The 24,200-nt window shown below is 40.2% G+C and overlaps 1 protein-coding gene across 1 annotated transcript in view; it reads left to right on the top strand.

The window, feature by feature from the left end:
- The first annotated feature begins 203 nt into the window (after positions 1-203).
- Positions 204-24,200, top strand: part of DCLK2 (doublecortin like kinase 2) — a 153,692-nt gene continuing 129,695 nt past the window's right edge. The window contains exons 1-2 of the mRNA XM_049632272.1: positions 204-1,095; positions 20,743-21,077. Coding sequence (XP_049488229.1) covers positions 675-1,095; positions 20,743-21,077 — 756 coding nt within the window. The 5' untranslated portion in view covers positions 204-674. The remainder of the gene's footprint in view (positions 1,096-20,742; positions 21,078-24,200) is intronic.

Raw genomic sequence — 24,200 nt, forward strand, 5'->3', positions numbered from 1 at the left:
TCTGGGGGAGGAAGGGGCCCCGCACTGCCTTCCCAGCCTGAGTCCGCGCGCGCCGCCCCAGGGCAGGGCCTGCGGAGGAGCGAGGCGGCGGCGCCGCATCCCCGGCCTCTGGCTGGGCGCGTGGGCGGGCCGAGGCCGGGCGCTACGCCCCTGCGGGCCCGCGGCGCCTCTCCCACGCTCCCAGCTCCTCCCCCTCCTCTTCCTTCCCCTCAGCCTCCCGGGAGCTGCCGGCGGACGCGAGCCGCGGCGGGCGCCCGAGCTTTGTGTGCGCCCGCGGGCCCGGGGCGAGCCTGGAGCGGTCCAACTTTGCGGCTCCTGGCCGGCTCCCAGGCGGGAGTTGTGAGGCGTGGCTTGGTGGAGAAGGCAACCGGGGTTGGGGGGGGGGGGGCGTGAGGCTCCCGGGTAGGCGGGAGGGATCCAGCGAGCCGCTCTGGACAATGAGCTGGGCAGCTCGACGCTGTGGCCACTTTTAGTGGGGGCGCGGGCCGGTCGGCGCCTCGGCTGCTCAGAGGCCCCCACCTGCGAGGAGAGGGCGGGATGCCAGAGCCAGGTGTCCCGGCGCCGTGAGGCCCCTCACGGTCAGACGTCCCTGTACTTGATTCTCGCATTGACGTTAGGCTACAGAGAGGTTGTGGCTGGGACGTTTTTTGTGGGGAGCCCTTGGAGCAGCCGCGATGGCCAGCACCAGGAGTATTGAGCTGGAGCACTTTGAGGAACGGGACAAAAGGCCGCGACCAGGGTCGCGGAGAGGGGCGCCCAGCTCCTCGGGAGGCAGCAGCAGTTCGGGCCCCAAGGGGAACGGGCTCATTCCCAGCCCGGCGCACAGTGCCCACTGCAGCTTCTACCGCACGCGGACCCTGCAGGCTCTGAGCTCGGAGAAGAAGGCCAAGAAGGCACGCTTCTACCGGAATGGGGACCGCTACTTCAAGGGCCTGGTGTTTGCCATCTCCAGTGACCGCTTCCGGTCCTTCGATGCCCTGCTCATCGAGCTCACCCGCTCCCTGTCGGACAACGTGAACCTGCCCCAGGGCGTCCGCACCATCTATACCATCGATGGCAGTCGGAAGATCTCCAGCCTGGACGAGCTGCTGGAAGGTAGGAGAAGAGGGCCCCGCGCGGCAGGTGCGGCCCAGCGCGACAGCAGGTGCAGTGGCCATGGGCCGGCGCGCGCCCGCTTGCGCTGCGCAGAGGGGAGTTTACGGGGTGTTTTCTAGGCCGCCATGGGAATTGTACGTTTCTGCCTGCTTTTTTATAGATTTTGTGTGTGGGGCGCGCTCCCATATACAGTGTCCTTTCCCGGAGATTTGTCTTTAAAAAAGGAAAAAAAAAATCTCAGTGGCCTTTCGTGCCATCTCTTAATATTGGTGAACTTGGAGTTTTTGTTTTTAGTGCAAATTGTTTCAAAAGGTGGCTCTCAGCTGAGGATCTGATGATGATAAGCTTTGATGATAAGCTTTCTGTTTGGCCCTCTGTGTGGACCTCGGTGCAGGCACCTGTGATCCAGCGTTTGGGACCCTGTTGTACCTGCTCTACTCAGAAGTTGTGGTTGTGAAACGCTCTAGGCTGACTTTCCTAGTTTGGCTTTCAGCGTGTAATTTAAGGTCAGAAGGCATGATCCTAGACAGTGGCTCTCAACCTTGGGAGCATCTTGGATCACTAGGGACTTTAAAAAATTATGAATGGCTGTACCCTGCCCCCAGATATTCAGATGTTTGGGGTGTGATCTGGGCAGTTGGAGTTTTAAAAGCTCCCCAGGTGGTTGCAATGTACAGACAAGATTGAAAACCACTGTGCTACAGGGTTTTCTACATTTGGCTGGTAATGAGGTGAATCAAGGTCAGTCTCTCCTGCCTCCTCCCCTCCTGAAAGTAACTAGTTAAGATGATAGAGTCTGTTGGAGTCAGCAGTTGGGGCCTATTATGAATTAGTAATCCTAGGATGTTAACCATGCTTCACTCAGAGGGACTGCTTGGCTGTATGTTGTGTCATCCTTGAATTCTTGCAATAATGTATTCTTTCCTTTCAAGGGGAAAAGGCATCACTAGTAGTTAAGAACTTCTTTCCAGATCTAAACAGTACCTATAAAGATGACAGAACTCAAGTGTATGCAGACTGCATGTTTGCATACTGTCTGCTCTCATGCATCTTAACAAAAAAAGCAAAAAACAAAAAACTTATTCTTGGATGGGGGAGGGGCAGAGAGAGTGAGAGAGAGAATCCCAAGCAGGCTCTGCACTGTCAGCTTGGAGTCCGACTCGGGGCTTGATCCCACAACCTGTGAGATCATGACCTGAGCTGAAATCAAGAGTCAGATGCTTAACCCACTGAGCCACCCAGGCGCCCCTCTCATGCATTTTTCTTAATGCAGATGGTACATTCCATGTAGTGATAACAATATTGGCTTAGCACAGAAAGGAAACTGAACTTTGAGCCAACTATTTTTCTTATATTATCTCATCGTGTTCTTATGTTATGGTTTGAAGACAGTTTGACCATCTTACACATTAGGAAACTTGAGCAACATGCCTGTTACACAGTGCCTGCATATAATGCCCTTTCGTCGCCAGTTCACCGCTAATAAATTGATGTAGCCATACTGAGGAGTAGTGAAAGTGGTTGAGTTTCTCTACTTCGTCATTGTTACCAGAGGTTTTCCCTGTCTTGGCTAGATGAGGACCCTGCCCAAATTAAGTTGTCTCTTCAGCCTGTGTGTGTGTATTCTTGACTTCACACATTCACTTGGTCATTTGTGCGTTTTGGTTTTAAAGTACTCCTGAGGAGGTGATGACAGCCAGAGGAGTTTAAATAAAGTGATACATTGTTAAAAGAGCTTTATTGATTTATCATGTGAAATACTTAAAGGCAGCATTTGCCTAGATATTTCAAAACTGAGTAACATTTTCTGACTGACCCAAGCCAGATTAGCAGCCCTGTGGAAAAATGAAGGCAATGCCTATTGCTTAAGTACCCATTTCTCACCTTCCCTTGGGATACCGTGCATAGTGTCTGAGGAAGGACAAAAATTTTAATATACTCTCAAGTAATTTTAACAGTGTATTTGCTACATGAAATTAGTGTATTCCAAAGATAAATATCATCATGGCGGGGGGGTGGTCAAGATGACCATTATGCATATGAGTTAATGAAAGCACATATTTTACCCTGAGTTTGTCATTGCCCAGGTGTTGCATGGTCCACTGAAACTGTATAGTTTCAGCTGTAAGTTGAAAGTTGACAAGTTTACTTCTGATTATGTACTCATTGATATTTGGAGGATGGGGAACCATAAGAATGTGTAGAGTCCAAATTTTACTACCGTAGGATAAATAATGATTAACATAAATAATTTGCACAACGGAAGCGTTTCCCTGGTCTAGCCAATTGCCTACTTGTTTCAAGCAGTATTTAATATAATAAAATTACTGCAAAAGAAGAAAATTTGTGCCCTTCTTTTGTCATAGTGACATTCTCTCTCACAATGGATCTTTGTCTAGGTCTTGAATTTCCAACAAAATGAGTGGAATACCCTGTTTCAAGGCTGTTTGCAAGAAAAAAAATAAATGCTTAATATCAGTCATTTGTGAATTTAAATAGTTTAAATTTTTAGTTAAAATTGTGTGCTCAGATGTTCAGATTTATCATGAGGAAGAACTAACCAGCTATCTGCAAAATTACTATTTGCATCAGTAAAAATGAGCACAGACTGTATAGTGTTGCCCATATAGTCAAAATTGACTATTTTAGATCATTTTTAAAAAACTATTTTTAAATTGTATTATTATTTTAGTAATATCTACACCCAACATGGGGCTTGAACTTATTCTGAGATTGAGGGTCCTATGCTTTTCCAGCTGAATCATCCAGGCACCCTTGGCCATTTTATTTATTTATTTATTTTTAAGTAGGCTTCAGGCCCAGTGCAGAACCCAGTGAGGAGCCCAAAATGGGGCTTGAACTCATGACCCCAAAATCAAGACCTGAGCTAAAATCAAGGTTGGACTGAGTGAGCCACCCAAGTACCCCTCCCTCTCCCTGTTTTGAGTGCAGGTAGGGGAGAGTGGCGGGAGGGGGTGGGGGGGAGAGGGAGGGAGGGAGGGGGAGAATCCCAAGCAGGCTCCATGCTCAACGCACAGCCCTACTTGGGACTTGATCCCATGACTCTGGGATCATCACCTGAGCTGAAATCAAGAGACACTCAACTGACTGAACCACACAAGTGCCCCTGGTTCATTTGTTTTCTTTTTTAACGTTTATTTATTTTGAGAAGGGGGGGGGGGGAGGGTGGGGGGGGGAGGGGTGGAGAGTGGGAATCCCAAGAAGTCTCCATGCTATCAGTGCAGAACCCCATGCTGGGCTTAATCCCAGAAACCATGAGATCATGACCTGAGCCAGTTTCAAGGAGATACTGCTTTTCTAGAATGTTTTTCTAAAACGCTTTTAGTGGAGAATAGAAAGTGATGATTCAAGACAGCTGGGCATGAACACTCATTTAGAGCCCCAATCCTGTTGAACTCAGATGACAAAAGAAATTTGCATGGCCCAGATTTTTTCTTCTGCCTTTGACCTTGAATGTCTCTGGAGACTGAAAACAGTGTTCAGGTGTTGGCTGGCACTCCTCCTGTACTATGCTAAACCAGCAGGCATCTTCAGCCTTTTGGTTTACTTCCCCTTGCTGGATTAATTTCACTGAGTTGGTGCTGTGCATCCCTGTACTACGTTTAGTCTTTGAAACTAGATGGGCACATTCTCTCAGAGGAGGACTGTGAGTCATAACAGTCAGCACTGGGAAAATCTGTTTCAGTTGTCTGAAGCCATGATCCAGCCAAACTTACAGCATCTATGGTAGACAACTGAGGATGTTCAGATGACTTGTTCTTAAGTTCTCATGTCTGTGGCTAAGAGTCAGAATTCCTAATCTTAGGTGTTTAAGTTTATTTAAGTAATCTCTACAGCCAACCTGGGGCTCGAACTCATGACCTATAGATCAAGAGTCATATGTTCCTCTGACTGAGCCAGCCAAGCACTCCTCTAGTCTTAGTTTTTGTTTCATGACTGTTTTCCCCTTCTGAACATTTTGGCTATATTTGTGAAGTTTTGATGTCCTAAAGAGAGAGGGATAGTAGATTCATGGATAGTAGAAACAATGCCTGATTGAGTCAGGATCCCTGGGTTCTAGTGACTGGATTTAAGGAAAAATCACCTCTGTTCTCTGGGCATTAGGGTCCTTTCCTATTGCATGAAAGGTTGGCAGATTATCTAAAGAATATCCTTTCTAGACTGAAAGTATATACCCTTCCCCTTTCTGAGTGATTACTGAGTGTATGATGCCCTGGGCTGCCTTTCCCTACCCAGAACCTGTCTTCTAGGAAATTACTAAGGCTGCAGATGTCCTACTACCAAGCAAGTAGTGGGTATAAGGGTCTGATGAAGTATTTGCCAGGAGTCAAAAATATTAATAGCCACCTGTCTCTGCCTCTCTCATTCCAAAGTAAAATGTTGTTTTATGTTGTTTTGATCTTTTACTCCTCAGTAACAACAAACATTGAATTTTTTTTTGTGAGAGAATTTTGATTGTTTTGGTAAGTGATACTTCCATTCTTCCATTAAATGAACTTGAAAATTAGGTTGAATTCTTTTGAATTTAAGAAAAATAAGGTTCTAAAGTGATCAAGCACTTGATGTTCCTGAGGTTCTCCTAGTAAGCCTACTTTATTGAATCTGTTTGGTTAGGTCAACCTCTTTGAAGGTGTTAAACCAAAATACAGTTACTGAGAGAGTTTGTAAGTAAAAATGAGTCTCAATAAGAACCTAGATTATAGGGTAAGGGTTCCCCTCGACCAAAGATAGATTTTTTATAGTAATAATAGAAATCGAGTTCTTCAAAACTTGTTATGGTGAGGAAAGAAACATAAACTCTGTGAGTTATAAGATATTTGCACATAGAAGTCAAAAGTAGTACACTAAGGCATTTATGATGATCAGATGTGGCAGTTTAACATTGAATTTTAGGTGTGCAAGCCTTCTCTGGCAGACTCCTAGGTTCTTCAAGACTCATTTCAAATACTGCTTCTCTATGAAGTCTCTTTCTAGACCTTAGGGATATTGGTCTCAGATAGTTGTTGATCGAGAGTATATTTGTTGTTGTTCCAGGTGCTGTTCCAGGGTACAGTCTCTTTCCTCAAGATGCTCATAGAGGAAGAGAGATAATGAACGTACACACACACACACACACACAAAGTTGGTCCCAGCTCATATGCTGTAAATGAAGTAGAAATGAGGTGGGGGCAGGATGATGAAAACATCTTTCCTGAGAAAAAGATGTTGGAGTTAAAGTCTGAGGTGAAGCTTAGAACTCTTCCCTTTTCTTACCTCACAGCATTTTTCCTTAGCACTATTATTGTAACACTGATCTTTGTAATTAGTGGTGTATCAGGTTGGGAGCATGGTGAGGTCAGATCTCTTGCACACACAATAAATTCATTGAATAAGTAGGCCAGAAAGTGATTGTACCTCTAAGTCCCTTGGTTGTCAAGGGAAGTTTTGTATGAATTGAGTTGTTCCTCTATATTTGTGAAAAAATACATACTTTGAAAAATTGGATTATGTTTAGATACATTAAAGATTCTGTGCTCACTCATCATTGTGGAGAAAGTGACTTTTCCAGAATACCTGCTTCTACAAATCTGATTATTTTCTTCCTCTCATTTCCTAAAATAGGGAAATTTGGATATGCTATAATATAGCCACCTAATAAGCTCTTTCCAGAAGTAATGGGAAGAGAAGTTTTCATTTGAAGAATAAAGAATTATTAAGGTTGAGGGGAAGAAATGGAATATTTAGGAGACAACATATGAATTCAAGTATGACACAGTGATACTTGAGTAGTTAAAAGAAAATATCAATATTTCATAAGGTTTTCAGCTATGGAAATAGTTTATGATCTTGTGATATAAAATAAACTAGATTCCCTTGGGCAGTGGTTGTCAGACTGCTTTCTTCACTGCTGGGAAGGCTAAAGGAGTTGCTGTGGGTCTCTACTGCCTGTCTGGATCTCTTCCCCCTCATTTCCACCTGCCTATACTCCCACCACTTCTGTTTTTTATTTCTTCTATTGATAAACCACTACTAGTAGTGGTTTTTACTACTAGTAGTAAAAACCACTACTCTGAGGATTCAGGATTCTTACATTAACACCATCTCACCATAAACACGTGAGATATTTTATTTCATTCATTCATTCATTCATTCCTTTTTCAAGTTTTTATTTAAATTCCAGTTAGTTGGGGCACCGGGGTGGCTCAGTCGGTTCAGTGTCTGACTTTGGCTCAGGTCATGATCTCACAGTTCGTGGATTCGAGCCCCCTGTCAGGCTCTGTGCTGAGCCTACTTGGGATTCTCTCTCCCTCTCTCTTTCTCTGCCCTCCCCCACTCACATTTTCTCTCTCTCTTTCTATCTCTCAGAATAAATAAATTTTAAAAAATTCCATTTAGTTAACATACAGTATAATATTTGATTCAGGGGTAGAACTTAGTGATTTTATCACTTACATGTAAAACCCAGTGCTCATCACAAGTGCCCTCCTTAATACCCATCACCCATTTAACCTATCCCACTGCCCACCTCCCCTCTAGCAAAGCGCAGTTTTTTCTTTATAGTTAAGAGTCTGTTTTCTGGTTTGCTGCTTTCCCCCCTCTGCTGTGTTCATCTGTTTTGTTTTTTAAATTCCACATATGAGTGAAATCATATGGTGTTTGTCTTTCTCTGACTTATTTCATTTACCATAATACTCTCTAGCTCCATCCATGTCATTGCAAATGGCAAGATTTCATTCCTTTTTTTTTTTCTGAACTTTTTTATTTAATGTTTTTTATTTATTTTTGAGAGAAAGAGATAGAACCCTCAGGCATGAGCGGGGGAGGAGCAGAGAGAGAGGGAGACACAGAATCCAAAGCAGGCTCCAGGCTCTGAGCCGTCAGCACAGAGCCCAACACGAGACTCGAACTCACGAACCATGAGATCATGACCTGAGCCTGAGATCATGACCTGAGCCGAAGTCAGACGCTCAACCGGCTGAGCCACCTAGGCCCCCCAGAGTTCATTCTTTTTTATGAATGAATAATATTCAGGAACAATATTCCATTGTGTGTGTATATATCTATGTGTATGTATCTATATATAAATGTGTATATGTCTTTATCCATTTATCATTTGATGTACATGTGAGATGTTTTATTTACAGTCATTGTGTGAAGTCCTTTACATGTTTCGTCTCATTTAACTTTTATGATATCTTGTGAAATATGCTGCACTGTCTTTCCATTTTACAGATGGGGAGGCTCAGAGAGGATAAAGAAATTGCCCTCTCACGCCATGAGTAAAAGGTGGGGCTGAAGCTCAAAGTCTTTGTCCTTCGCTTTTGAACTGTATTCTGAACTACCACCTGTGAGGAAATGGGGTCTATTCCAACCCCCCAGGTTTACATAGATCGCAGCGTATGAGCAGTCTAGAACTCCAAACATGTTAATCACTTATGTTTAGAAAATGAAGATCACAGTAGTTCATTAGTCACTGTAGGTGTAAAGACAATTTAGGATGTTTCATGTATGGGTCCTGAATAAAATGCACTATGCTACATACCTGCAAAGTAAGATCTGTGCATAGTTCTGCATAGTTGCCTTGCTTGACCCCAGTAAAATGAAAGACATGTTAGGTAATTGCTAAGGCCCTTTCCCCTTTAAAGTTCAGTGATCTTGGGAAATCCTTTAGGGAGTGGGAAAGAGAAATGATCTTGGCTCTATCTGGCTCTATGTCACTTTTTAAAAGGTGGCCAGGTTTAGGGGCACTTGGCTGGTTCAGTTGGTAGAGCGTTGTCTTGAGGTGGTGAGTTTGAGTTCCATGTTGGGTGTAGAGATTACTTAAAAAATAAAATCTTAAAAAACAAAACAAAAATGTTGGTCATGTTTAGAAGGAGTTCTTAGAACCCTAATAACCTGCTGGAGGCTCTTCTCCACAAAACATTCTCAGGAAAGGGAAAATTACAAACCTATTGAGGACTGGGACCACAGTTATTTTATTCATTTCTTTATCCCATGCAACAAATACCTTTGGGCACAAGATATTTGATGATTTATTTAACTCTTGTGCTATATATAAGAGCTTTTAGTAGGTGGGAATAGGTGGATATAGGTGTTTTTGAAACCTTTCTTAGTTACCACAGCCAGCCGGACAGTTGGCTAGATTTGTAGAAGTAGAATAAAGCAGTAGAGTAGGCATACTGTAATTTGTCAGAAGCTCTACTTTAGAGACTGAAAGAATAGGAAAAATTGACTTCTGAGATCAACTTAAGTAATTTTGATTACACTATAACCTTTGCAAGCATCTCAAAGTGACTAAAATAATCTACAATTATGACCTGCTACGTTATCTGCTGTTTACATGTTGATTAAATTATACTCTCAATAAAAGTTTTAACATATCTTCACTGATTTATCTCTGTCTTCACTGTGTATATTTTACAGACTTAAGATTACTTTAAGTTTTGCAGCACCCAGGTGGCTTAGTCGGTTAAGTGTCTGACTCTTGATTTGGGACCAGGTCATGATCTTGCAGTTGATGGTGAGCCCCACATCAGGCTCTGGGCTGAGCATGGAGCCTGCTTAAGATTCTGTCTCCTTCTGCCCCTCTCCCCTGGGCTCTCTCTCGCTCTCTAAAATAAAAAAGATTACTTTAAGTTTGAATAATAACAATATAATTATTTCTTAAAGGTAATGATTGTTGCTTTCTTCCCAGTACCTTTGTCCATTATATTGGTCTTTTTACTTAATGGTATTTTGCCTCATTGGCAGAGAATCAAGGAAAGAAAAAAGGAGTTATGGAATTTTAGTATTTACATTCATGTTCATCAAGCCTCTGTGAGGAAAGAACTTGAGAAATAGCCTGTGAACTCATCTCGTACTAGTTTAGTGATCAAGGTCAATAGTTGAAAGGCTCCACGTGAACCCTATGATGTATATAAAACACTTAGCAGAGTCCTAGCATTCAGTGGCTCTTTGGTAAATGGTAGTGGTCCTTAACATCTTAAACCAAATTTTATGCCCTTATAACTTGCCTGCTGTATTCTAGAGACACCCTTTGGAGCTACATACGACTTATCCTACTTTTACATGGCAGTTCTTCAGACATCTTGAGACAGTGGTCATACTTTACTATTTACCTTCCTTTCTGTCCTGCAGACATCACCTATTTTGGGGGCAAACATCTGGCTTCTGAGTTTTTCATCACTTGCATTGTATCTTTGTGAGCCATCGTTACTATCAATCACTTGCTTAAAACTGGGGCCAAGTCTCCCTCTTAGACTCACAGTGAGATTTAAGGGATGAAGGAGGAAGGTGATAAGCAAAGCTCTCCAGAAGTTGGGGAAACTCTGTCAAGGAAAGTTTTATCTCTGCTCAGATGGTGAGCCAGTTGAAGGACTGACCCTTGATCCATTATGCCCCAGTTGCTTTAGAAGTATTAGCTGGGCACATTGTGGTTTGACGTTTTCTCTCTTTCTCAGCATCCTTAAAATTATAGTATTTCTCAGGGCACCTGGGTGGCTCAGTGGGTTAAGCATCTGACTCTTGATTTTAGGTCAGGTCATGACCTCACGTTTCGTGGGATCGAGCCCCATGTCGGGCTGATAGCATGGAGCCTGCTTGGGATGATCTCTGTCCCCCTCTTTCTCTGCCCCTCCCCCTGCTCTCTTTCAAAATAAACTTTAAAAAAGAAAACCATTGTATGTTTCTTAAACTTTTACAATATTTGGGCCACTTAAAAATGCAAAACAATGTGAAAATGTAACAGCTAACTTGTAGAAGTCCAGTATTGCCTTAATTACTTTAATTACATCATCACTTAAATACATAGAAAGGTAGGTATACTTGTACCATAGGTCTTATACACCAATACAACCTAAACAATTTGATAACGTAAATACCAACAGAACTGTATAATCGATAAAAATGTAAAATAGAAATATGAAGCTGCAGATAGATACTATTTGTTCAAGCTAAATTGTTCCCAAATGTGACCGTGGCACTGAAAGCTGAGTTCAGTGTGCTGTATTTCAAAATGCCATGTAATGAGTCAGTCTTGCACTGTTAGCAAGCCTCCATTCCTGCAGAGTACAGTTATGTCTTCTGGCCTTAACTTGCTTCAAACACATCTTTTATGTAAAGTCCACTTCTCTTTTTCCTCATGAGCTCCCAGCATAGTTATACCACTTGGTGTCAAAAGAGTTAAAACTGTGGACAGAGTGGTCTGACTGTACTTTATTCAGAAGCAGTTGTTCACATATTCCAGAATAGAATGATAAAAACATTTAAAATTTTGTCAGAATAAACACAGAATTAAAATTGTCATAGTGAACAGGTTAGAGAGGGAGAGAGCCAAAGCATAAGAGACTCTTAAAAACTGAGAACAAACTGAGGGTTGATGGGGGGTGGGAGGGAGGGGAGGGTGGGTGATGGGTATTGAGGAGGGCACCTTTTGGGATGAGCACTGGGTGTTGTATGGAAACCAATTTGACAATAAATTTCATATTTAAAAAAAAATTGTCATAGTGAACTCTTGTAGATCGCGGAACATGCTTGTCCTAGGTGTAAGGCACAGAAAGGTAGTGAATGTGATCTGTAGGTTCCATCCTACCAGGAGACTAGAGAAAAGTGTTAAAGCTTTTTGGTTAGTGAGTAGGCTGGTTTTTTTTTTTTTTTTTTTTGGTAAGATTATTTCTTCTACTTTTACCTAATTTTTTTGGTATTCAGTGAAACTTCTCCGAAATTTCAATGCTGAAGCATGGATTTCTGGGCATACTTACTCATAGATATGCAGATGTTCACAGTAGCTTTTGTACCCCTTTCTCAGTGGAACGTATCACAGCCTGTACCGCTAGATGTGACTTTAGGATGCGGCTTGGTTCAACCAGATGCCTTCAGATGTGTTGAAAGAGCATTGGTTTTAGAGATGGAATATCCCATTTTGTGTCCTCCAACCTGCCCTGCAGGAAATGCCATTATATTTGTTTTGCGAATGCAACAGCAATCCGCCATGACACAGCAAAGGAGTGCAGAGTCGGATAGGTTTCCAGGCCAGAGAAGTGCACTGTGTGTAACTCTGCTGAGCCCCGTAAGTTCTGGGCACTGTACAGTTAGGGTGAAAAAACCTGACTAAGTTGTTTGCCACAACAGAATAATAAATCAACCTTACTTTTCCTCAGCCTGTATTTTTCTTAACCAGATGGGCGTGGGAACTCATGTCTGATGTGCTTTAGATGCACACATTTTAACGTTTATTTATTTTTGAGACAGAGAGAAACACAGCATGAACGGGGGAGGGGCAGAGAGAGAGGGAGACACAGAATCGGAAGCAGGCTCCAGGCTCTGAGCCATCAGCCCAGAGCCCGATGCGGGGCTCGAACTCGCGAACCGCGAGATCGTGACCTGAGCTGAAGTCGGACGCCCAACCGACTGAGCCACCCAGGCGCCCCTAGATGCACACATTTTAATTCACCCAGGACAGTCTCACAAAGGCTGTATTTGATGAAGGACATCAAACCATTTTGTAGATGCAGTATACCCAGATTTATCTTCCTTGGTTATATGCCTTTGGAGCAATTTTTTTTTCTCAGTTTTGAAAGTTAGCAAAGAATTAAGGTTCCTAAGATTATTGCTGATATTAGACCTAAAGTGTCAGTCAGCCAAGCTTTCTTTTCCTTTTGTCTTTCTATTTTTATGTTACCATATTTAAATCTGTGTAGGGGGAGCTGGGCTTTTTTCTAAGCTTGAAGAGCCCTTTCACTTTAGACTTGTATCATAAAGTTCAGTGCTTGCTTCATTCCAAGGTATGTGTACTCTCAATGTCCAAATTTTGTAGAATTGATTTTCTGCCATGAATATCAAAATAGTTTATAATTACAAACTAATTAGTAGCATTACGCAGTTAATCTAAATATTTTCACAGAAGTGAATGAGAGACTTTACAGGAAGTGATATAAAAGTAAGCTAAACCTACTGTTGTTGAGGGGCGCCTGGGTGGCTCAGTAAGTTAAGCATCTGACTTCAGCTCAGGTCATGATCTCATGGTTTGTGAGTTCGAGCCCCACACTGGGTTCTGTGCTGACAGCTCAGAGCCTGGAGCCGGCTTCAGATTCTGTGTCTCCCTTTCTCTCTGCCCCTGCTCACACTCTGTCTCTCTCTCTCAAAAATAAATAAACATTAAAAAAAATTAAACATACTGTTGTTGAATTTCCAACTGTAAGTTTGCAAAGTATTTGTAATTTCTAACAGTAAATTGACATTTAAGTGTTGAGAGATTACTGTGACTTAGCCATTAAAAATATTCATGTGTACACACACCCATGAACATATATATACACACACACATGCATATTCCATTGATTGAAAGACACATTACATTTATTAGACTAAAAAAGTGCCCTGTACACTTGAAATTTGTATACCACTGTATGTTAATTATTCTTGAATTTTTAAAAATAAGTGTGTGCCCTGGATTCTTGATGCTTTGGTCTGAAATGAATTAGGAATGTTGGTAGATACTAGACAGCCTTCATATATATGCCTTAGGTTGCCTTTCAATGGACTGACGTGACCTAAGAATGTCTCCAGTCATGTACAACGTCTTTCAGGAACCTGACCCTGAGCCTCCCAGCGTCATTCTGTATAAACAGCTACACTGTGCATATGTTTTACCCAGACCTAATGCAACTCCAAACTGTGAGATGTGTGAGTTTGCATTTCCATCATTACTTTGACAAACATGTTTTCAGTGCCTGTTATATACCAGGTACTGTGCTAGATGTGGGTAGTATAAAAAAGATAGTATTTTTAAGAGCTTCCAGTCTAGGCAATTGTTTGTAATGAGACGTTGTTTTCATAGTCACTTGTGAAATTAAAAACCCTTACCTACTTGTTCTGGTCCTACCTTCCAGTGATTCTAGTGATTCAGTTGGAACAGTGGTGAGGTCTGAGCATCTGTACTTATACAACAAAGTCACCTGATTAAAAAAATTCTCCACTAAGAACCATTGGAAGAGAGAAAGAAAGAATAGATAATTATGAGAAATGGATGCATTCTGAGCTCAGGAAAATTCATATACATGTACAGCCCAGTGAGTTGTTATGAAGTGAACACCTTTGTGACTACCAGCCATTTCAAGAAACAGAATATTTCCAGAATCTGAGAAGCCCTCCCTGTGTCCCTTCCTAGTTAAAATTCTTCCCAAGGTAACAGTAGCCTGACTCTTTTATCTATGTTTCTACCACCAAAGAGGGCATCCCTAATTGATACAAGTTAGTTTTGTCTGTTGTGGACTGGAGAGAAATTGAATCCTACTACGTGTATTCTTTTGTCATCTTTTTTCTGACCATTGTTTGTAAAATCCATCCAGGTTGTTAATATGGCTCTTGTTCATTTTCATTACTGTATTATTGGTAGACATGACCATACCACAATCTGCATATTCTCCTGTTGGACATGTGGATTGATTTTTCATCTGTGGCTGTTGAGCGATATTTCCACATACACATGCTAGTGCCCATGTGCATGAGTTTTTCTGGGATATTTTTCTGGGGTGGATTCCTGGGTCATATGATGTGTATATTGTAAACCTAGTATTAGATAGTGTTTTTCCTAGGTAATTGAACCAATTTAAAATCTTTCCAGCAATATATGATAGTTCCTATTGCTTTACCTCTTTGCCAAGAGTGTCTAATCTTGACTGGTCAGTTAAAAAGAGGCAAGATGGGAGAAGGAGGAAGGTTATTTCAGACATACAAGAAGCAAAGAAAATAAGAGGGTATGATGGGTTTGGAAGGAAGTTGCAAATATACTGTTATGACACTGACTTAGGAACCTGTGGGAAAGTGGTGGGAGATGAGGGTGGAAGTGTGTGATGTACTAAGGAGTTTGGTCTTTATTTCAAAGGCAGTGAAGCAAGCAGATGACATCAGATCTACATTTTTAAAAATTTGCCTTGACAACTATGTGGAAGATGGAATGAGGCCCCATAGAGAACTTAACTACTCTAATCCAAGGAGAAATGAGAGGAGGCAGAGTCAAAGAGGATAGATTCCAGAGATGCTTAGACCAAGGTCGACAGTTTTGCCAATTCTGTTGAATGTGGGAAAGGGAAAAGAGAGGCAGGAGTCTTGATTTTTGGGTAGGTGTCCATATAGATGGTAATTTCATTCAGTAAGTTGGGGAATTCAGGAAGAGAGTTTGAGGTCAGAGTGGCCATAATGGAGAGTGGAGTTAGTTTTAGGCAGTAGCATGTGAAATATCCATAGATTATCTAGCAGGAGTAGGCTGGAGATGTCCTCAGGATATAGGTGGTGTTTGAAGCTGTGGAGGTGAATGCAATTGCCCACAGACAGTCTAAGGAGGATGAAGTAGATGCGTGGGAGAAGAGGATCCTGAAGAGCAGACCAAGGAAGAGTAACCAAAGAAGTAAGAGGTGTAAACCAAAAGATACCAGGTTGTGGAAGCTAAGGAAAAAAGGATTTCCAGAAGAGAACCATGACTAGTGTCCAGTGCCCTCAGAAGATACCAAGTGGATTTGGAAGGTGTACTTTGCATTTGGCAAAGACCTGTTTGGGGATCAGCGTGTTCCAGCCAGGGGAATGCAGGGAGAAAAAGTAATGCCACAGTGGCTGAAGAACAAACAGTGGGTGAAAAAACATTTGAGGAGTGCTTTTTAACTCAGCAGTGAATGGAAGCCAGAAGCACATTAGGTAGAGTGGGATGAGGAATGAAGAGAGGGAGGATTTGTGTGTGTTTAAGGTGGGAGGTATTTGTATCTAATTCTGGAGAGAGGGCTGCCTAGTTAAATGGAGAAGAGAAGAACAATGTCCCTGCAACTGCAGCGTGAGGAGACAGAAAGATCTAAATCCTGGTGGAACGACTCAACATCGAATAGGAGGTGGCTGTCCTATTACTGAAAAGGGAGAGAAGGTGGGAAAAATTGTCGCAGTCTGAAATATGTTTGTGGCAATGAAAGTTTTCAGAGACAAGAAATTGGGGAGTTCCTGGCTTGTAATATCCTCTTGCCTCTTTTTTTTTTTTTTTTAAAGATTTATGTTATTTTTAGAGCGAGGCGGGGGGGGGGGGGGGGGGGGAGAAGGGCAGAAGGGGAGAGAGGAGAGTGAAAGAATTCCAGTTCAGTGTGGAGCCCCCTGTGGGGCTCAATCTCACAATCCTGGGATCATAACTTGAGCTGAAATGAAGAGTCCAATGCTTAACCAGCTGACACCCAGGTGCCCCTATCCTCTTGCCTCTTAAAGAGGCTGTATCTTGGGTTGAGTAAGGATGAAAGTTAATGGTTAATACCCAGGTTGTATTACACAATTGTAGACAATTTATCAGCCTGCTAACTATGAAGTAAAGTGACTTTGAACAAATGTCAGTTTAGGATATTAAAGGATATTCAAAGACTTTCTCTTTGTACCTGAAAACAGTTAAGTTTTATAAACCACCTTATGCTTCTATCCATCTTCTTTCTATACATAAAGCAAATTTTCTTTGTATGTAGTATTCACGTGATTATAGTTTCCAAAATGATTTTCCCCCAAACTCTTATGGTCACAGAACTATTATTGGAAGGAGGGAGAGAAAGAAATTGAGAGAGAGAGAGAGAGAGAGAGAGAGAGAGAGCGCGCGCGCGCGCATGTGTTTGTGTGTGTGTGTGTGTATCTCAGTTCTCCGAGAGAACCACCAGAGTCCACCAAGAACATACCTGTAGTCAAACAAGTTGAGTTTATTACTCACTGCAGTAAGGAGAATGGACATTGGAGTATACCATGGGGCATCTTGGTAAGAAGGTGTTAGACCTATCATAGAATTTGGGCTTTGGTCGGATAATCTCAGGGAGGATCTGCAGAAGCAGGGACTTGCTCTGTATTGGGTGCTGTTAGAAGGAAGGACAATTCTATTATTCATTCTATTCTATTCAATTCTATTATCAATTCATTAAATCTTATAGGGAGCACAGAGTATATTGAGTAAAAAGCTATAATTGGTAAAGAAGTGGCAGTCATTCGTTGAGTTGAGAGGAGGATGTCTCATATTTTGTGGGTTGCACAGCGACCTTGTTTTTGTGTCACTTTACCATAGCCTGAGTGACTTTGATATATTCTGTGAGCTTATATCCCAGGGAAGAACATAGGTCTGTCTGTGAGCATCAGACCAGCTTATAATAATGTCAAGATCGCTGTTGATATCAGATCTGTTGTGGACTTCAGGGACTTCTTTATTTTTCATATATCCATATATGATATATGTATACATACACATTTATATCTTAGTTTAACTCTTATGCTTATCTTTTCCTTGTTTGGGTAAGTGTGGTTTTAGTATGTATTGGCAAATTTTAAAAAATCTTTTCAGAATATGTATTTTATCAGTATATCAAAACTCATTACTTCAGGATATACTTTTTCAGGTGTATCAATAGCATAAGATGTACTGCCATTAGTTACATTATTGGGGAGTCAGCAGAAAACACAAGATTCTTGAACTGATCCAAGTAGAAAGTAGGTGGTGGTCAGGACACAGAGAGTGGACATTTTGAGAAATATTTAGAAAATAGGACAGAACTTGATGTCAGAATGTAACATGTAGGGAAACCAGAAGAGTGAAGAATGGTGTGTAGGTTTCTAACTAAGTACTTTTGGCAGGAAGTGATATTCCTTGCCAGGATGGGGAGGTAGGGGGAAGTGACAAGTTGGCAGGAAGGTAACAAATCTTAAACCAGAATCTCTACAGTAGCATGAATCTGGTTGAGGGGAGGCTGATTGCTTCTAAGCAATCTTGTGGGTGCTTAGTACCTAACAGAATCATAATTTATTGTTTGGTTAACAGCAAGAGCTCTAACTGGCCAAGGAGCCAAAATCTTAAATTCTTTTGTCACCATATTCTCTCCTGATAGACAAATATGGAAGTGAAAAAATTACAATCAGAGATTGTTTAATCAGGGTGGGGACGTAGCAAGGGAAGCTAGCCTAGGTATCTTGGTGGCTATTGTTATCAAAGTATGCCATTTGTACTATAGGGCTTTATGTGCCCAGTATACAGACACACAGGTTTACCTGTCTTAAACCTTGCTGCTGAAATATTGTATACCAAGAATGCCAAAGTGGGTATCTTATTATGTCAGCATTTAGCATGTGAGCTAGCGCATAGTAGGTACTCCTTGCATATTATGAGGAAGAGTCCAGGCCTAACTGAAGAACACTCTGTGGACTGTTATTTGTCTGCCATGCGTACAAGGAAGGGATGAGGCTCTGTCTAGCAGGCGTTTGCTGGTTTAAAACTTTATATATTATAGAACTGATCTACAAGTCTTTGTTTTTTAAATAGGCTCTATGCCCAGTGTGGAGCCCAATGTGGGGCCTGAACTCACAACCTCAAGATCAAGATCTGAGCTGAGCTTGAGTCAGACACTTGACTGACTGAGCCTCCCAGGTGCCCCTGATCTACAAGTTTTTTTTTTTTTTTTTAATGTTTATTTTTGAGAGAGAGACCGAGGCAGAGAGAGGGAGACAGTATTCAAAGCAGGCTTTGTGCTGTCAGTGCAGAGTCTGATGTGGAGTTCAAACTCACAAACCATGAGATCATGACCTGAGCTGAAGTCAGACCCTTAACTGACTGAGCCACTCAGGTACCCCTACAAGTTTTTAATTGAAACATTATGAAGCAAAAAAGGGAGAGAAGGAGGGAATTAAAATGTATGTGTAACCACACATACACAAATTAAAAGACAGACTTCCTCTACCTGTTTTCATTCTGGCATCCTGAACCTATGTAAAGAGGCAAAATACAGACGAATTTCAAAGGCAGTTTGCCTGGTTGATACATCAACTGTGCAGGGACTAGGTTGATCAAGGAAATCTGACATACTAAACATGCTCTTGTTTTGTTTCTCTTTGCCATTGTTTTTTTCATTTATACTGGGAAAGGCTTTTCCCCAGCTGACTTCTCCCTGCCCTTAAAAAAAAAAAAAACACAAAACAGTCTCTTGCTGAAATTTCCTTTTCTTTGTCTTAATATTTTGAATCAGAACATACAATTAAGTTTTTATTGTTGGTAAAAATAGAGCTTTTCAATGTGAGACTTGTGTTCTCTATAAAATTAAAGCAAAATCATAAGTATTTTTGCTCATAAATACATGCATGTGATATATAGTTCTATTTTATGAAATTTATGCGTGTATTTGAAATTACATACCACTTCCCCAGATGATTACACTGTGAAAAGTGATTTAGATAAACCTACAGAGATGAAAAATCTCTAACTGAATGGAGATGGTTGGGCTGGCTTTCAGACTACTGGTGTGGAAGCAGCATTAAAGCCTGTGGCTGGTTTCCTAGTTGGACAGTGGCCTGGTTATACCGTTAGATAAAGATGTTACTCCTCTTTTTAGACCCTTCTTATATGCCTGATCTGTTCCTGAATTGTTTGTGTGCCTTTGGGAGTCTTCAAGTTCTCCATTAATCAGGATTTTAAGAACATCCTAAATAATAGGATGTTAAATATTTATATTAGTAGGTTTTTCTCAGGAATTCCCTTTCACTATTTTGACTATTTTTGTTTTAAGCATGAACGTTAAGACTGATGTCATATAATTATTAAGAGTGAGACTGTTACACTGAAAATGTGAAAAAATACTGGATTCTTTTTGAGTTAGAAGGTATATTAGAGAAAATTTTACAGTGTAGTCCTCTTGTATGCCAGAAAGGTGAGGATAAAAGGATTGGGTGACTTCTGGGTTTCCTGAAAGAAAAATTATGATTTTAAACATATAATTATGAATTACGGTTTTCAACATATAATTATAAAAATTATTTTTCAACCTGTAATTTTGGAACTTAAAATTAATGAACATTGACTTGGTAAGCTAATCAACAAATATTATAGTTTTTATATTTTACTTAATAAGAATTAGGCAGAAGGCTGCATGAATAAGGAACACATCATTTTAAAATGCTTAATATCCTTTCCCATGTAAGTGAATATAGAAAAGCCTGTCTATTTGAACTAATTATTCTAAATTCACATTCTTTAGTTAAGAAGAAAAATGCCTGAAGTATATTTCTTTGAGCTGTCAAAACTCTTCCTTCGTTTTTGCAGTACTTCATTAATTGAGTAAATGATCTTATGACTAAATATATTTTAGACAGCTATATGAGGATGGAGTAATCATTCTTCAGTTAAGACTGAAATCTGTAATTGGAAGGAGAAAAATAGTTTTATTTCTTTGTGTGAATATATTATTTCTTCCAGAATGAGATTTAAAAAAAATTAAAATGGTTAATAGCTTTTGGAGTTAGAAAGTACTCTAGAATTCATTTGATTCAACAACTTGAATTTATAGACAGTGATCTTGAGAACCAAAGTGCAGAGGAGTTATTCGGGGTGACATATTTGATCAGAATAAAGCCCAAGTCTCTCTTGTTTCATTTGTCCTGTGCTTTTCACTTCGTAATGTGTGTTATTCTCTCTCTCAAAACCAATCTAGATGTTTAAATAGAGAGAAAGGGTGGACAGAATGCCAAAGGAAAAGGATGTGAATCCCCTTCCAGCGAACCTGTTAGGTTTCAGAGTTCACTTAATGGGTCTCCATTTGTTCTTAAGATACAGTGCTTCTGTGGTGAGGATAATGATGCTAATAAAACTGGTTTTTGCTTTTTTAGGTGAGAGTTACGTGTGTGCATCAAATGAACCATTTCGTAAAGTTGATTACACCAAAAATATTAATCCGAACTGGTCTGTGAACATCAAGGGTGGGACATCCCGAGCCTTGGCTGCTCCCCCCTCGGTGAAAAGTGAAGTGAAGGAAAGTAAAGATTTCATCAAACCGAAATTGGTGACCGTGATTCGAAGTGGAGTGAAGCCTAGAAAAGCCGTGAGGATCCTTCTAAATAAGAAGACTGCTCATTCATTTGAACAGGTCTTGACAGATATCACCGAAGCCATTAAACTAGATTCAGGAGTGGTCAAGAGGCTCTGCACGCTGGACGGAAAGCAGGTAAGATGTTTACTAGCCCCCCCAGCTCTCTGTCTTACTTTTAAAGTCTCCCTGTATCATGGTAGTTACATATTTGACAATAAGTAGTCCAGAGTCTTCTAGAAGACTCTGATTTCACTCATGTGGAGTCATATGGTATTTCTTTCACTGACTGGCTTATTTCACTTAGCATAATACTCTCTAGCTTTAACCATGTTATTGCAAATGGCAAGATTTCATTCTTTTTTATGGTGGAATGATATTTTATTGTGTGTGTGTATATATATATATATGTCTACATGTATATATATATTTGTATATAAGTATATGTATACTTATACCATATCTTCTTTATTCATTCATTTATTGACAGACACGAGCTGTTTCCGTATTTGGCTGCTGTTGATAATGCTGCTCTAAACATCAGGGTACATGTATTCCTTTGAATTAGTATTTTTGTATTTGGGTAAATACCTAGTAGTACAATTGCTGAATCATAGGGTAGTTCTATTTTTAACTTTATGAGGACCCTTCATACTATTTTCCAGAGTGGCTGCACCAGTTTGCATTCCCACCAACAGTGCAGGAAGGTTCCTCTTTCTCTGCATCCTTACCAATACCTGTTGTTTCTTGTGCTGTTAATTTTAGCCATTCTGACAGGTATGAGGTGGTATCTCATTGTGGTCTTGATTTGTATTTCCCTGATGATGAGTGATGTTGAGCATTTTTTCATGTGTCCGTTGGTCATTTATACATCTTCTTTGGAAAAGTTATCTGTTCATGTCTTCTGCCCATTTTTTAATTGGATTAATCATTTTTGGGGGGCTAGGGAAATGTAAACTTCTGAGGGAAGAGTAGAAGTTGAAGAGGCTTCCTATATTAAGTGGAAGGTTTTCTAAGAATAAGAACACCTGTTGACTAGTAGAGTCATTTATGGGTTTGGTAAATTGTAGGAGTCCAAATTAAAGATATTTAACATTTTTAGAAATGTTAGAAAAGCCTAGAAAGGAGAAACCTTTTCTCCTCACCTATATATAATGTTGAAAATGCATTTCAAAAAAGTATTTTGATAGGAATGTCTATGTGAGTTTCATAGAGCACCATGGAGGTAGTTAATCAGCATTTCTGAAAAATAAACAAAAATTACACAGGAAAATGAAAGCCAAATTATGGTAACAATATATCAGGAAATCTAATGGGCTAAGGAAGAAAAATTAGGCATGGTGCCCAAGTGGCTCAGTTGGTTAAGCATCCAGCTCTTCAGCTCAGGCCATGATCTCATGGTTTGTGAGATCAGGATCTGACCGCGTGGAGCCAGCTTGGGATTCTCTTTCTTCCTCTCTCTCTGCCCATCTCTTGCCTGTGCATGCTCTCTCTCTCAAAATAAATAAACTTAAAAAAAGAAGAAAAATTGGGCAAATCTGAAGAATGCATGAATACTGAGTTTTGCCACAATCAGATTATCATTCCTAAAAAGAAACATGTGGCTTCTGAAGTATATTTTTTTCCTAATTTCAATAAAGGTAAATTGTTTGTATTTACATTTTATTGAACATTATAGTTTCCAGCATTAAATTTGTTTCTTCATTCCCTTTTGTTTTTTCCCTATAGCACACTTAATTTATTCTGAAGTGTTTAGCTCATATAGTGCTGAAAATGAAACATTGGAGCAGTGCCTTCTAGAAAAAATGTGAGAAGGTAGTTTTCTAATTTCCTAACACCAGATTCCTAACACCTAGTTAGCTGATTTTTTCTTGAAACATTAACAGAATTTAAAAACTAGTTCTAAAAATTCCAGTAGATTATAGTGAGTTAATAGTGACTTTTCTAATTAATTAAATTGGCGATTAGAAGACATGACCTTTCATAGCAGCCTGCCCAAGGTTCATAGTATGAATGGCAACAGACACTTTACAAATTGAGTTAATAGCATGGCACAAGACAAGACTCATTCTGCAAGTGAGTGAAAATTAATTAAAGTAAAATAAAGATGTGGCAAGTTAAATAATTAATTCTTGGTTGACACAGGAAGACAGGAAACAGAGACAAACATTTAAGACCCCTAACAAAAAGAAAAATGAAAACCATAAATGTGCAAAATTAAAAAACCTGAATGGCATATAAACAGTAAATGCAGATGAGATTTTAAAAATTGAGATTGAATATCTCCAAATGAACGTTTTTCAGGGAAAATGGAAGTGAAATACGGAAGTTGAACATCTAATTGAAATGGGTGATCATTGAAATGTTAATAATTATCTAAAAAATTACCTTCAAAGAGGCTCCAGACTAGATATATCAGTATGTAAAAATGTTAACTAAAGCACAAGCAACCCCAAATTACCCACATATTAAAAAATACTACACTACTAAGAGCTGGACTTAATGACAGGAATTAAAGAATGGATCACTGTTAAGAAACCTGTTTATACATGAGATCTAGAGGATAAAGCATAAAGGCACATGTAATCCCAAAATGGTTGTAAAGGTATTTGACAAAATACAAAATTAATATTTAGCTAAAGATTTAGTAATAGGGGCACCTGGGTGGCTCAGTTGGTTGAGCATCCAACTTCAGCTCAGGTCATGATCTCACAGTTCATGAGTTCAAGCCCTGTGTCGGGCTGTCTGCTATAAGTGGGGAGCTGGCTTCAGAACCTCTGATCCCTCTCTCTCTGCCCACTCTGCATGCATACCCACATGTTCTCTCTCTCTCAAAAATAAATACTTATAAAAAAAAATCAGTAATAAAAATGGACAGTGAAATCTGTAATACACTTCTAAAAACTACCACCTGACACAAAAAGCTTATGTAGTGGTAAACAAATGAGATATTGGAAGTATTTCTATAATAGGTATGAGGTAATTGCCTGACAGCCCCAGTATTCAACATTCTTCTATGTATTCTCCCTATTTTTTATTTATAATTTAATTGCAATTTCAGTAAGAACCTAAATGAGATTTTTTTTCTGGTGGGGGGAGGACTACCCAAGTGATTTCAATAGCTAATCTGGAAAAAGAGGCAGAAAATTTTGTAAATAATGATTAATGGGCTCTTATGCTACCAGATATTAAGTCATCATCCTGATTCCATACCAAAAATAAATTCCAAGTGTTTTAAAAATATAGACATCAAATGAAACA

Source organism: Panthera uncia, chromosome B1, assembly GCF_023721935.1.
Source record: "Panthera uncia isolate 11264 chromosome B1, Puncia_PCG_1.0, whole genome shotgun sequence".
NCBI lineage: Eukaryota > Metazoa > Chordata > Mammalia > Carnivora > Felidae > Panthera > Panthera uncia.